Raw genomic sequence first — 15,226 nt, forward strand, 5'->3', positions numbered from 1 at the left:
GTCTTGTCTCTAATAAGAGCCATTGAAGACTCACAACCACATTAGTTGATCAAAGACATATTGAAACAAATCATGCAAAGGCCAAAGCCAGCTAACATTTCTTACAAATTGTAGCAGCAGTCCTAAATGTGTACGTAGCAGCATAAAAATAGGCAGAATCTATATGTCAAGTACATGAAAAGAACATATTTCTAATAACATTTTGTCAATAAACTTCGTTTGTCTATAGCTCATCACATGTGTCATTACAAACCCTGTTCCAGAACTCAAACATATGCTAAATCAATGATCATGATTTGCAGGAAAATCGCTAAACTGCAGTCAGGGTAAAGCATTAACAAAATAGTATTAGCATTCATTACTAAATCAGTGAACACAATTAGGCATTGGTTGAACCACATTGCAAATTAGAAAAAGAGACGTGTACCACACATGTACAAAAATCTGTTTTTACTTCAAAGTTCAGTACCTTTTCCCTTCCCCACCCGGTGTGAGCTGCTGTCTGCACCAGGGGGCGCCAAAGTGGAGCAAGAGCACAGCACAAATGCCAGTACAAAATCAGGAAAAGCAGAGAGAAAGAAAACAAAGGCAACTTGGACATCGAATAGAGAAAAAACATGAGGATAGTTACAAACACCTTTAGCCTGACAGAAATATGATATTGTTCTTTAGTTATTTGGTCTACTTCAAGGCCCACTGCTGAGGCCAGAACATAAACAGACAGTTACTGCATTGGTTTTCATGCACCCCCTCCCATTTGTACAAAAAGGACAAAGCACATTTGATATGACTTGGATGTCACTACTTGCTATGCCAACACTACCCAAAAGCACTGTGTTCACAATTCATGAGAAGGCTACTGCAGATAAAAAGAAAGTGTATTGTATAAAACCCAAATGTCTTACAATTTACACCAAAGACACACATTTTGTTCATTGGTCAGTTCTGCATCAGGTTCACAAATGATAATGCCCCATTTGAGTATATACAACTATTTTTGATAGCAAATTTGGTTTGAGGTAATCAGTCAGAACAGGGCCAAAGAAAAGCATAAAGCAGAGTGATGTTTCTGTACTGTACGAATGAGGATTTCTTTCAGAGAATGAGCTGAATTCACAATAAACATTTTATACAAGCAAACTGTCAAATTATAGTTCAAGGCCCTTTTGACTTTAGGCACTGATAGTATTATTTTAAGAATTTGACTTTATTGTTGACCTATGTAATAAAACATTTGGGGCTTAGATAAGAAGGTACAGTGGTGTGTACCCCCTTCAGTGAGTGGGTATGTTCATGTTTATTTTAAATATCCTCACACTCTTGTAGTGCACGAGTCTCAGTGGATCACAGTCAGTGCGAGTGCGTCCATGCCAGTCAAAACTGTGCGAGGTAGTGTGTTGGTGTCAGTGCTTTGCTGGTTGGCAGACTGGATTTTTGAAGGGCTATTTGAAGTTACGACATTCATCATGATTCAATTCATTTAAGGGGGACAAAATTGGAGACACTCAAAGTGCTGTTTACAAGCATGAAGGTCAATGAGTGTCTCTGTAGTGAATAAAGGGCTAGTCAAGAGAAAGTTAAGTAGCAGTTATGGTCATTTAAAGCCAACCAAAGACCTCCTCTGTCCGAGTGAACTTGTACATTGCTCCGTCTCCTCAGCTCTCGTTGGCAGCCACGAGCTGACCTAAACCCTGGCGCACAAACACGGCCTGGATGTCCTTGGTCTTGATACAGAAGTCGCAGGCCCAAACGGCTGCGCTCTCCCGGGTTAGCAGCCCGTATGCCGGCTCCGTCAGCCCGGTGCAGTCACGGTGGAACCAACGCTGGCAGGACGCCTCACACAGGATGGCGTCCTGGTCATCATGCACTTCCGCCAAACACAGGCCACAGGGAAACACCATACCAGGACCCCCAGGCTTCCCAGGGCCGGACCCAGGACAGGCAGGGGCTGGGGCAGGACCGGCAGGGAGAGGGGACTGCGTGTTTGGGGTAGAGTTGGAATTTGAAGGAGGATTCGGGTTGCTACCGGGAGTATTGCCCCCGTTGTTGTTAGTCATGTTGTTTTGACCAGAGTTGGGAGCAGCATTAGACATTGGCCCCCCACTGCCAGGGGTGTTGTTCTGCTGGCTGTAGGGGGTGCCACCTGGAGTGGAGTGGGGCGGTGTAGACTGTGGCTGCTGGTTAGAGTTATTAGAGTTTGGGGTGTTTGTGTTGCTGGCACAGTGCAGTTGACCCGGCACCGGGTGTGGGGGCTGTCCTGACCCATTTAAGGGCCCTGTTGGAGAGGAGTTGGGGTTTGACTGTGGGGGTGCAGGGGGCGGCTGACCAGGGGTGTTGGCATTGGATTGTTGGACGTCATGTCCTGGAAAGCCTCCACCCGGTTGTGGTGGCCCAGAGTTGGATGGGGGTCCCGGGGCGGTGTTATTTGGGGGCGGGCCATTGGGATTTAAGTTAATTTGCTGTGGCTGTGGTCCAGGCTGTGGCCCAGGTCCAAAGTTCTTTCCTTCCTCATTTCCAGGTCCCGGTGGACTGGGCCCAGGATATGGTCCGTCCTGTGAAGGAGGGAACTGTCCTTGGGGAGGCAGACCAGGCAGCCCTCCCACCATGTTACCTCCGGGTCCACCTCCCATGCCTCCCATCATGTTCATACCAGGACCCATGCCCCCCATTGAGTTAATGGGACCATGAGAAGGTCCCCTCGGCCCACCTGCTCCAGGCAAGGGAGGGCTGTTGAAAGGGTGCCCTCCTTGACCGTGCTGCTGCTGTGGAGGCATGCCAAATCTAGGGTGTGGAGGCCCACCTCCGCCAGGACCTCCCATGCCTCCAGGGGAAAGCATTGGACTAAATCCTGGTCCTGGATGCATAGGTGGACTAAAGTTCGGAGGCATGTTGAACTGTGCAGGGCCACCTGGGGGAAATCCTCCTCCGCCCCCACCACCCCCTCCTCCGCCACCACCTCCAAAACCTGGCATGCCACCAAAACCTAGCTGGTGGTGAGGTCCAGCGTTTGATGGAGGACCGAACGGGGGTCTTCGCCCAGGAGGGCCACCACCTGGTCCTCCTGGGCCTCCGATGAAGCCCATGCCTCCACCCATCCTGCTAGCTCCACCGTAGCCACCTCCTCCGCCTGCCCCCGGACTGGGAAGAAAAGGTGCACCGCCGGGACCACCTGCCCCTGCAGGTCGCGATGGAGGTCCAAAGTCATCATCGAAAGGGTTGGACGCAACCAGATGGTCCACCATAGGAGTGGGTGGGGGCGCAAACTCAGTGAGATGGGAAAATCCTGTTGCCTGAAACAGAATAAAGCACATGAAGAAGTTATACTTCTGTTGTTGGTGTTTCTTTTAGTTTTGTTGACACTTATTACCTGAGCAGCGGATTTTCTTTGTTTTTTCTTCTCTGGGCTCTTCATCTGTGAAGCTGAAAGCAGAGCGATTACAATTGAATAATATGTGGTCTACAAAGAGAACATCCCATTTGGATTGGCCAATACCCCTTAGTGACAGACAAGCAGCTTTTAAACCTAGGGCCTTCTTTTCAAGTCCAACAGTTGAGATGGGTTCAATGATGGGACAAAGACTGGCATGAGGACAAGATGCTGTACATCCAGGCGCTATCGTCACCAGGTTATGATGCCTTGAACCGCAAATGACCAAAGCAAACCAAAAGATCCAGGCAAGGGAAAGAGACCGCATACCGAGGCGGAGTAGGGTAAGATCAATGAGGGACAGGAAAAGACGGACATGAGAACGAGGAAACGTAGTTGAAGATACATTCATAGAGACAGGGCCCGGGCACATATTAAGTCTGTGAGGAGCATCCACCACCACCGGAGTCGTGAAGTTTACACATGGGGTTTGCTAGCACCAGTGCAGCCCTTTGCAGCGAAGTAATGGATGAATCCGATCGGATCGGGAGATGGGTGAAAGTAAATCCTACCTTTGCTTCGCTTTCCTTGTCCCGCCAGTAGTCTCCCCGATTCGGCAGCCATTAGCTAAAATGACTGTCGGTGAAGTGGCATTTCACCGTTCATATGCAAGAAAAAAAGTTAAAAATGATGACGTCTGGAGGGCTAAAGCCGAGAAGAAATGTCTACTTTCAAGTCATATTTACTAGTGTATGGTTATAATTTAAAGTAAGGGCTAAGCCAAATTAAAAATCAATGGCCCAGGTCTGCAAACTCCTTTCCAGCTGCAAAGGTGTCCCACGGTGTCTGTCACGCCGGGATTTGGTCACCAAATAGCGTCAAATAGAAGGCACTGGTGCACGTTATTTGACTGAACTTTACTGTGACACTGTTGCTATTTTGAATTAAAATGGATCCCGATTACCTGGCCCGGTTGCCAGTGTAAGCAATTTAACAAGTACTCCTCCCTCTCTAAAATGATTACTTACAGATGTGGAGCTAAGTTGTAGCTAATGCAAGCTAACTTGCTAGCCACGCTATCCAATGTGGCTAGTTTTACCAATATTTCAGGCTTCATTCAGTGGCTCAAATCTTCAGACATAAACACTAAAGTACGCCTTATGTTTACATGATTAACTGTACACATCAGTCAGGGTGCATCCCATTTTCGTGTAAGCAACCGCACACGCAATGAAAGCTCTTGTTTACTATGCTAACGTTAGCTCGTTAGCTGATGTTAGCATGCTAGTGAAGAAAGCTAGCCATCTTGCAGACTGTCTTGGAAGCAAACTGTACCCTTTCTCCGTTGCTCTGCTGTCCTTTAAAACGAAATTCTCTGGCGTGTCATTGCCAGCAAACCAGTCCCCACTCGGCGTTTGCTTGTTGGTCCACCATTCATTTATAATTCATTCAAAAACGCAAATTTCCCCATAATTATAATGGCCTCTGTCGCAACCGGACAAAGAGGGACGAGCAGAGCATCGCGCAGTTTGGAAGAAACCAACTCCAGAGCGAGCGGGGGACTGCATCAGGCAGTCAGGAACTCTGATGAATGTGTTATTATTCCTCCAACAACGGCTGCTTTTGAGAATAAACATTTAAAAACAGAACACATACAAACTGACACATTTTATCATTGTTAAAATAAACTCTCAGAATCACGACGATGAATCCTAATCTGACATGATTTGTTTTCATAGACTTTTAATGTACAATACAAATTCAAACCAATTTCAAAAGGAGCCTTTTATTTAATAGTTAATGATTATGGTGAAACGCTGTAAGTGAATGGGAACAAAATCTTAAATTCAGAGCATTTTGAAACCAGAAATGGATAAATGTAAGGACAAAATATAGGCTATAACAGTCATGTAGGTCCACGAATTTCATACATTTGAGATTTATAGATCTGAAAAATGCCTTCATGGGTTTCTGCATTCTTTAATATGCAACATTTTGAGGACTTTTTCCCATTCGAATTAGAGATATTTAGTTTTGAATGATTTGTCACTATGGCAACAGTCCTAATGTTTCATTATTCAACAAACGTGGATAAAGGGCCAGTTTTAAATGTCTTGCTTTTGTGGACATGTACTCTGTTTAATACAAAAACATTTACAGGGAGTTTTTGTGTGTGTCTTATTTATTTGTATATTTAGTATTGAAAATTGGTATAGATAATATTTAATAAAATGTTGGGAGTTAAAACGGAAATAAATCAACATCATAATAATGAATCTATGGGTGGTATTTGATTAAATTAAATAGTAAAACTTGTTTAGGTGTTTCACCCAAAAGATGCTTGCTTTAATGTGACTCAAGTGAAAAGAGTATGGATTGTCTCCATTCATCAGATGAACGGGAGAAACTTTTGTTTTGGGCTACAATTAGAGATACAATTTACAGTACTTGACTTTTTCCGTAAGCAGCCAATCAGAACAATGTTTACTGTCTGTTGACCATTCTTGTAAAGGGCAAATGATGAAATTAGCATGAATACTTTAAGAGCATCAGGGCCATAAGAGGCAATTGTCACAGAAAGTTTGTCACATTCAGGGTCTTTCCACTTTGCATGTTATCACCGCCCACTGCTCCTGCCCATTCTCAACTTCTGATCCCCTCCTTCCTCTGCAGCTACTCCAGTCTGGAGCCTCAGTGCTGTAGGAAGTCTTGTCAAAGTCCACTCTGGGAATGGGACCAAAGACCTTCAGCGGGAGCAGCCGATTCTACCTTTGGGATTTCCATCTTAAAAGACACTTCTTCACTCCAGGGGAATAATCTCAACAGAGGAAAGGTGGGACAGCAATTTACAAATGGGATGAAAGAGCTGATGACGCTTGGGAATAGCCAACCTGCAACATTTTGTGGCCTTAACTAATAGAGCCTAGTTTGATTCTGCACTTTATGATATGGTTAAAGTGAGGTGTGGAGATTCTACAGTATACAAGCCTGTATCTGGGCATAAAGCAGCGGAAGTCTTTGACAAAAGGCTGTGATTTGTAAAGGAGCGTCTCTGGGGCCCTGGTGTATGGCGCTGGACGGTGTTGAGGCTGACACACAACTGTTCCTGTATCCATTCGGTTCACAATGGCAAAGTGGTTCAAGGAGTTCCCCATGAACCTGAAAAATGGTACTGACAGGATCCGATCTGCCTCTGAGTCTGGCTCCCAGCCGAGACCCAACAAAGCAGCCAGCATCGGTACCAAAACATCCAAAACTCGTAAGACCTCCTCCTCCGACAGCCCTGGAGGTGTTGGATCTCTGCTGTCGGGAAGAAATGGGAAAAATTCTGCCATTGATTTGAACAAAAGTGGTGGCAGCTCTCCACAGAAAGATGGCAAAGTCTGGGACAACCTGCTCTCGAGGAAAATGTGCAAAAACTCCAAAGCCGACCAGTCTGTTTTCGAGGAACAACATCGGCCGCTGAAGATCTCTTCTTCTGCCAACGCTTACATCAGCAGACTGATCAGAGTGGACAAGCTGGACAAAAGCCCCAACTTCAACAGTGCTGCCATCAACAATCAAGTGCCTGAAGTCGAGAAACCAGCCCCCCAAGGCAAAACGGAGACGGTAAGCTATTGACAATTTATCATTTACTTACAACATACATGATTCTACTACAAAGCCGCACTCGCATATCGTTAATAGGAAGTGTTTTCTTCATTTCTCTTTATGTGTCACACTCAAAGGTTCACTTTTCACAAACATTGCATCATATGAAACCCAAAACTTACAAAACAAGATGCAATTTGCACACATGGCAAGTCATAAATTATTATATTATCCATTTGTAACTTGTCACATGTTGTTTTTTGTTTTGAATTTTTAATTATTAGTCATTTAGTGAACTGAGAAAATACTTTTTTTAGGCATGAGAGTCAATGGCAGCATAGAACAAGACAACACCGCTGACAAAGAAGTCACCGGGATCTAGTCCAAGCTCTGAAAAATGATATTGTTTCATTTTCTTTCTTTGTCTTGCTGCCCATTGTGTCCAATTCTCCCCTGCCTTCCTCCTATCTCTCCTTCGCTTCCTCTCCCCCCTCACCCGGCTGACTCCCACCATTTTCCCCCACCTACGGCACAAAGCCACAGTGGTCAATCCTGCTTGGCGTTCCCCTCCTCTCTGTCCCTCTTTCAGTGGATTCGGGCCCCTGGTGAAGGTTATCATGTTGTAAAAAGCGTTGTGATACTTGACACCCGGGCGCAAACCCAAGTCCCTTCCAGCGCTGACTTTGAAAAAAAATGGAAAAAAAGGGAGGTGATAGAGGAGAGATGGTGAGAAAAAACACAGATAAAAGACATCGGGGATAAAACAGGGGTGTAATGTTTCAACAGGGTGTAAATCGCTTTTATTTACGGTGTTATTGATCATAGTTTAGTTAAGTTGAATTTGAGATAATACAGCGAATGCAACTAAATGTTTCTATTTGGGGTCTCCATCTGTTCCACTACACTTTATTAACCTCTTCAAAACGCTTGTAAAACTACATCCAAATGGCAACAAATGTTTTTTGGCAAGCGAGCCTGACAGGAAGTGATTGGAGAAAGACAACTTAATTTTACGACTAGCCCATTGTCTGCCTTCTGGTTAATGGTTTTTCCAATAAACAATGAATTACAAGACTGATAAGACAATGACAATAGAACGAACAGGCCATATTAACAACATTATTAGGCTTTAATTAATTACCACCCTTTGCAAACTAATTATTTATTTGCTTGCGACTGACAGTTCACCTATAGTAACACATGTGAGAATGATAAACTATAATAAACCAGACAAGATTGTTACAACATTCAACTTTTCTCATGAGCAAAGATGACTTCACTTTTGTTTAGAAACTAGTTCTTTTGAATATGCAAATCATTAATTTTCCATTGCACTGGGTTGAGGTCAAGCCTGGAATTCAAGTGTAATGCAAACGTAAACAATATCCGAAATGCATTTATTCTGGTTTGTCTGAATGTTTTGCTCCAGGTGATCATCCTTGAGGACTATGCCGACCCGTTTGACGCCCAGAAGACCAGAGAGCAGCGCGAGGCGGAGAGAGTCGGGGAGAACGACGGATACATGGAGCCCTACGACGCTCAGCAGATGATCACAGGTACGACTCCTACAGATGACGATGTCCAGCTAGTTCTGTGTGAAGAAAAAATAATAATTTAATCAAAACACAGCCTTCAATTTTTTATTCATTCTTCCCTTTGACTAAATAGTGGATATCTTCTTCTTCCAGCTTCTCAAAGTTTTTCACTGTTTGTATTATTATTTATTTTATTGATGTGTAGCCCAATGGACACTTTAAGTATGTACCCGAGGCAATATTGTCTTCAGTCTTTCTCATATAAACCCAATATGTCAACAAAATGAACATTTAAAGACATTTAAATCTGCCTCTATCCATTTTCATTTCCCAAATATATATAATTCAGTCAAATGCTCAGTCAAAACGCCTTATTTTTTAGATGAACCCTGAGCAAAAAAAAATCCAACTTTGACATTTACAATCACAAATAATCAGTTGGCTTTAAATTCTACTGGCCTGCAATGCAGAGATCTGGAGACAGAATAACTTTTCAGATTTAGTACATTTTGTATATTTCCTTCAAAAACAACCCCCGGGGTAAGAGTGTGGCATCCTTGTCAACAGAAGTATTTATTTTCACGTGAGACAGCTGACGTGTCAGTGCTTACACTAGTGCGAACAACACAATTCACATTTCCAGCCTCTGTGCGGCGGCGCGGACGTGAACCCTCTCCCCCGGCGCTCGCGGGCCCCCCTGGGAGTTACCACGGCAACACTGGACAATGGGTGCAGCTTCCTGATCCCGCTTCCCATTTCCTGTCTCTGTTTCCTGGTCCTATTCTCCGTAAAGGAAGCCCACCCGCCCCTCCAGCTCCCTCTTTCCCCCCCTACATGGACCTGTTTCGAAAATGCATCAAAACTTCCCAGCATCCCGGAAGTCTGCCGCTCTCTCGTCCAATCACACGCTGGCCTGACCTTTCATGCCATCGCTCTATTGTTTGGACTAAAAGGGTAACACAATGGCCCCCGCTGTGTCCGCGAGCGTGTTTTATGGCAGGGAGCGCGGTTGTGGCTTCAGACCACACGTTACTTCCAGATCGGGTCCACGGGAGTTCACGGAGGATGTGGTCGATTTATGGCCCTTTAATCATTCGAAGGAAACGGGAGCGGATCTGGAGTCACGCTGATGACTTGTGAAGGAGTTTTCATTCACTAAACGTCAGGGTAGTTTGATAGAATTTTGAAAAAACAAAAAAACAATTGATGCACGAATTGATCCTAAAACAAGTACTGAAACCAGATACTCATTTGAACAAGTATCAATGAAGATGAAAAAAATATGTATAAAGGAAAAAGTCATGGTTTTAATCAAAGCTAGTAAAGTCACATGGCACTACTACAGAAACTATGGTTACTTTGTGTTTAAAGTTGCATTCTGTTCAAACAATTGCATTAAAAAAAAAAACGGATTTCTTAATTACAATTTGATTATCGAGTTTGTTTCCTCCGCGACCCCGAAAGGGAACAAGCGGTAGAAAATGGATGGATGGATGGAGTTTGTTTCCTTAGTATGAAAATAAAAGTTTGGAAATTTTGTATGTACTCTTACACAAATGCAAGTACAACTTTTATGTCAAAGAAAGTGGCAATATTAAACCAAAATGTCAAAAAATAATACATAATCTAGAACCCTTCAATCATCATTTCAATATTCAATATTTCAATAAAAAATGTTTTTAGAAAATGTCAATGTGCGATAAAAAAATTGACTTGTCGACTATTAAAATAACTATTTGTTGCAGCCCTATTCTAAATAAACCAAAATTGTCTAAATTTGTAGCACTATGTTGGTCCTAAATATTTAATAAATCAAATAATAATAGTGCAAAAAGGTCAATAGCTGTGTATTTGATGATTCTGGAGAAGTATCTTGACTTAATTGGTGATTTACATGCGCTCCCTCAATCAACTTATATTTACTCATCTGAACAGTGAAAATGCTTTGAAAATTTAGCAAAAATGTAAGATGAAGCCTCCTTGACCTAAACATGTCCTAATCCTGTGTGTTTGTTTTGGCAGAGATCAGGCGTCGCGGCTCGAAGGACTTGCTCAGGGTTTGCGTGCTGATGGAGAACAGTGAAGGGCCTAAAGAGGAGCCTGTCGTTCCCCAGATCTACGACGTCCCGTACGAGGGGAACACGGAGAAGAGCGAGAAGAGTCCCGGGACCAGACACGAGCTCGACCTCCGGCCTCTGACTGAGTATGAGCTGCCCTGGGAGTGGAAGAAGGAGCGCATCGTCCGGTCTCTGTCAGGTATTACAACAAATGTGTCAAATCTACAGCATAATCGAAGCGGATAGAGTAATCATGACTAGTCAACTATAAAAAAATAATCATAGTTTGATAATTGTACCTAATTGTTATTTGGCTATACAGACTTTTAAACACAAACAAAAAGACATCTCTGTAACAAAGACAACGGCATTATTAAACCAACAGGTCAAAAAAACAAACTTTTCCACAATGATACACTTTATTTTTGTAAATTAGAAGCCTTTAGTCACCATATTTCCACCTTCATTTGGTTAGAAATGTATTCAAATATTCTCAGTGCACAATAGAAATAAAAGTTTGACTGGTCGACCAATCGAATAAACCAGTTTTTAGACCTAATATCTAATACTAAAAGGTAGTTTTTCTGGTTCTTGGTGTTTTCATTGCCTTCACCTGGTAAAATCTGTAACTTGGCTTGTCTCCATGGAGATGGATAATTTAAATGCCTTACTGTGGAAAGCGTTAACATCTCCATGGAGACAAGATGGTGAAGAATTACAGTTTGAATATATGTTTTTATCAACAACTCTTGTAAACAATAAAACAGTTTAGTTTGTCAGTTCATAATCAGAATTACTTTTGTGTAAAATAAATCATGTTCAGTTGAAGCATTGTTTTCAATTTATTATTAATAATAATAATAATAATACATTTCATTTGAAATGCACTTTACATTCCAATGGAATCTCAAAGTGGTAATGTCATTAATGTCATTTAATGTAATGTAGTGTTTTGTTATTCATGTTTCATTACTCCTTAAGATGCATGTTCTCGTGTTCAGGGGTGTCCCTTTTATTTGAGGACATTGAACTTTCTATTATTTTGCTCTCACTACAATCTACAACATCTCCGTGATTTCTGTGCTGTATTTATTATTCTTGTTATCAGGAGGCTTCCACCGCCAAACATAGACAAAGTCAAAACAATCTGACGCTGCACATTTCCTCTTCACATTGTGGAAGTTATTCTCTGAACCCAGCAACCCTTTTCTCTGTGTTGGATCAATATAAAAGTACTGTAGAAACGCCGGCTCTCATGTATATTTTATGTGCTGCACAGACCGGCAACATACTGAACACCATCTCGCATCAGACATCAAAGTCCCCCGCGCGCTCTCTCCAAATCTGGCAGCCACAGTTGTTTTTTGGGCACTTATTTACGTCCCTCTTGTTGGCTCTTTCCTCTCCTCAGCGCAGTTCGACAGCCCCGAGCGGCAGCGCAAAGATGAAACGCCTCACCTCACGCTTACCAGGCAACCTCAGCATCCCCCGGCGCAGCATCAGCACCACCGGCAGAAGAGCTGGACTCAGAAGATGCTCAAGTCCTCCTCGTCCAACTCCTCCAGCTCCGACGGCGAGAGCTGCTGCGTCGACCCCGCGCTGCCCCTCGAGAGACAAAGGTGAGGGGGAGAAACGGAGACTGTAAAGTGTGACTCTGTAAGGTTAGTTAAAAAAAAAAAAAAAAAAAGAGAGATAAACAAACAGATAAACACACACACACACACACACACACACACACACACACACACACACATACACACACACACACACACACACACAAACACACACACACACAAACACACACACACACACACAAACATGGTAAAAGTTCAAGGGAAAGGTTCTTGAAATAAACTGTTGTGTTGGAACTTGTGGCTCTGTCCTGGCCTTAGTGTAGTGAGATTGATCCCCGGCTTTAACAGTTTGCTGAATGTCTCTTCTCACTCTTCTCCCCCCCACTTCACACTTTTCAGTTTCCTTATAAATCATGAAGGTAAAAAACAAAGCAAAAACATAATTTAGACAGACACATATACTTGTCTTTATTTGGTCCTAAATTGAGCCCATTTTAGTGCTGATGTGGTTTTGTTTGGTCCTGTTTGTTCTAGTCCTTGTTTATTCCAGGTTTAGTTTCAGGTTTAGTCCTGATGTGGTCCTGTTCTAGTTCTTGTTTGGTCCTGTTCTAGTTCTTGTTTGGTCCTGTTCTAGTCCTTGTTTGGTCCTGTTCTAGTCCTTGTTTAGTTTCAGGTTTAGTCCTGATGTGGTCCTCTTCTAGTTCTTGTTTGGTCCTGTTCTAGTTCTTGTTTGGTCCTGTTCTAGTCCTTGTTTAGTTTCAGGTTTAGTCCTGGTTTAGTCTCTTTTTTGTGTGTTGAATGTGCAAAGGTGAACACACCCTCAATGGACCTTTTCATTTCATTACAGAATGTATTTGTTGTGTTGTTTCCAAGTTTTGCTTCAATGTAAAGCTGCCCAAATGCATTTTATGGAAGAATAAATACAACTTTTCTCATTTCTGATTAAAATTTGAACCTTCAGAGCCAATCTTATTCATTCTCAGATGAGCGTACTTTGAGGGAAAACGTCTAATATTTATTTCCCCTTCACGTCTAATATTTATTTCCCCTTCACGTCTAATATTTATTCCCCCCTCAGCTGGTACCATGGCTGTGTGACTCGCCAGGAGGCAGAGTTTCAGCTGCAGTGCTGTAAAGAAGCCAGTTTCTTGGTCAGGAACATCGAGTCCGACAACAGCAAGTACTCTATCGCCCTCAAGTGAGTAAAACCTGGAACTGCATCCGAGTGTGACCCCAGGGATTTAACATGTCGTGTTTTTATATTTCAGCAACTTGATCCCAAAAGGAAAAAAATCTACAGCTAAACAATATAATCTTATTCCCTCAGATATAAAAAAAAAAAAATCTACAGCCAATGCAAAATCGATTGAAGATATTTTGTGACGTGTTGAAATTCAGTTTTTCTAAATATGCCTTTTCTATGAATTCGAAATGTACCGTAAGGCTATTTCTTTGCAAATTTATACGAATTAAGATTTATAACTAAAACTAAATATCTCCTTATAAAAAATGATGTGATAAATGATTCGTTCAAACTTGATTGTGATAAACAACCTCTGCAACATATTTCTCTCTAAACTTACATTATGTATTATGATGCATGCCTTTCATATCATATTTTAGTCTTACTTTCAATAATCTTTCTACAAAGTGTTTCACAAAGACCTTTAAGGAAATTGTTTCAAAGTGGGTGGCCTTGTGATAAAAATCAGCAGACATCTGAAAACCTGATCAAAATCTCACATTTCCACTTCACACAGTCTGACAATCGCACAATGAGTTTTTCCTTTCTGTTTCTTTCTCAGGACGAGCCAAGGCTGTGTGCATATAATCGTGGCCCAAACCAAAGAGAACGGTTTCACGTTGGACCAGAGCAGCTGCGTTTTCCCGAGCATCCCTGAAGTGGTCCATCACTACTGCTCACAGCGACTGCCTTTCAACGGGGCCGAGCACATGACCCTGATGCACCCTGTGCCCCGCATCCACTGAACCAAAGACACTGAATCCAAACTCAACTTTATCACTCCAGAACATGAATTATTATGAAAGTGGACTGGATTTGTTAAGTGTTTTTTACTTTGTCAGTTTCGGGATGACTTCCTCAGTTTTGACTGTGATGCAAAACACGCAGGCTACTGTTTTGCATGACGTATGGAGGATGCGTGTTACATCGGGCACTTTTAGAAAATTAAAATGCGTCTTGTGGATGAATTTGGTAGATATCCATGAAATCTATGAAGTTTTTAGAACATTACCACCTGCTGTGCCTCTACAGACTCCAGTGCCTTTAAGATGAAGTGTGTGTGTGTGTGTGTGTGTGTGTGTGTGTTTGTTTGTGTGTGTGTGTGTGTTTTCTTTGACTTTGTGCCCTCTTGTGGACATTCTGGTACATTACAACCTCCCAAACAAACCACTCATTCTAAAAGCCTGTAAGAATTACTCAATGACACACCACATTAATCTGAAATGTCTTTATCTGTGTTTTGTGGCAGAACTGGAAAACCCTTTATATTTTCCGTGACCACAGCGCCTGGAGGATTGTCTGTTTAACTGAATGAGGGTGTTGTCTTCACTGTGAAGCGCTGAGTGATTCAGAAGGGTGCAATGTGCTCTGGAGGGGCCTGACAACTGAGAGCAAAACCCACTCTGAATGATAAAGGTGCACTGTGTAACTTTTCTGGTGGAGGGTAATGTACGCCACCTGCTTGTCTCCATGGAGATGTTATTGTTTTGCCTGCATTGTTCCAAATAACGAGATTAAACTTGCATATCTTACATTTCTGGTGTTTTTATTGCTGAAATACCTTTAAAAACATGCTTATCTCCATGGAGATATGCAAGTTTAATGCCATGTTGTTGAACTATACAGACATCAATGACATCTCCATGGAAACACATGAAGAGTGCACCTTTAAGACTAAATTCCCTTTATACTAAGCAGCCTATATCTAAGATGTAACAGTGGATCTTAAGATTTGTTCTAGTCAAGTGTTTCCTCTTTGTGTGCACCGCTAGGACTGTGTTGAACTCTTTAATGGAACTCATTATTTAAAAGTCCTATAATTGGGTCAGGATGGTGGATTCCATGAGCTGAAGCCCATC

At 42.5% G+C, this 15,226-nt stretch overlaps 2 protein-coding genes across 4 annotated transcripts; one reads left to right on the forward strand and one right to left on the reverse strand.

Moving 5' to 3' along the window:
* Positions 1-435: 435 nt before the first annotated feature.
* On the reverse strand, positions 436-4,910 carry pygo2 (pygopus homolog 2 (Drosophila)). 3 transcript variants are annotated; one of them, XM_072447993.1, is made up of 4 exons: positions 4,703-4,910; positions 3,940-4,003; positions 3,368-3,420; positions 436-3,290 (listed from the first exon to the last, which is right to left on the reverse strand). In XM_072447993.1, exons 2-4 carry the CDS (start codon positions 3,989-3,991, stop codon positions 1,656-1,658), a joined length of 1,740 nt encoding a protein of 579 aa, XP_072304094.1. In that variant the 5' UTR covers positions 3,992-4,003; positions 4,703-4,910; the 3' UTR covers positions 436-1,655. The 3 variants fall into 3 exon arrangements, with proteins under 3 accessions (XP_072304094.1, XP_072304095.1, XP_072304092.1); XM_072447994.1 differs by lacking the exon at positions 3,940-4,003; XM_072447991.1 differs by having other exon boundaries at positions 3,940-4,910.
* A 1,155-nt stretch (positions 4,911-6,065) lies between these two features.
* LOC140362008 (SH2 domain-containing adapter protein E-like) lies at positions 6,066-14,899 on the forward strand. The gene is made up of 6 exons (XM_072447995.1): positions 6,066-6,976; positions 8,388-8,514; positions 10,516-10,749; positions 11,962-12,169; positions 13,203-13,322; positions 13,930-14,899. Exons 1-6 carry the CDS (start codon positions 6,494-6,496, stop codon positions 14,111-14,113), a joined length of 1,356 nt encoding a protein of 451 aa, XP_072304096.1. The 5' UTR covers positions 6,066-6,493; the 3' UTR covers positions 14,114-14,899.
* Positions 14,900-15,226: the final 327 nt, after the last annotated feature.

This window comes from Eucyclogobius newberryi, unplaced genomic scaffold (assembly GCF_026437365.1).
Source record: "Eucyclogobius newberryi isolate DKJ021-1_F unplaced genomic scaffold, fEucNew1.0.hap1 SCAF_16, whole genome shotgun sequence".
Lineage (NCBI taxonomy): Eukaryota > Metazoa > Chordata > Actinopteri > Gobiiformes > Gobiidae > Eucyclogobius > Eucyclogobius newberryi.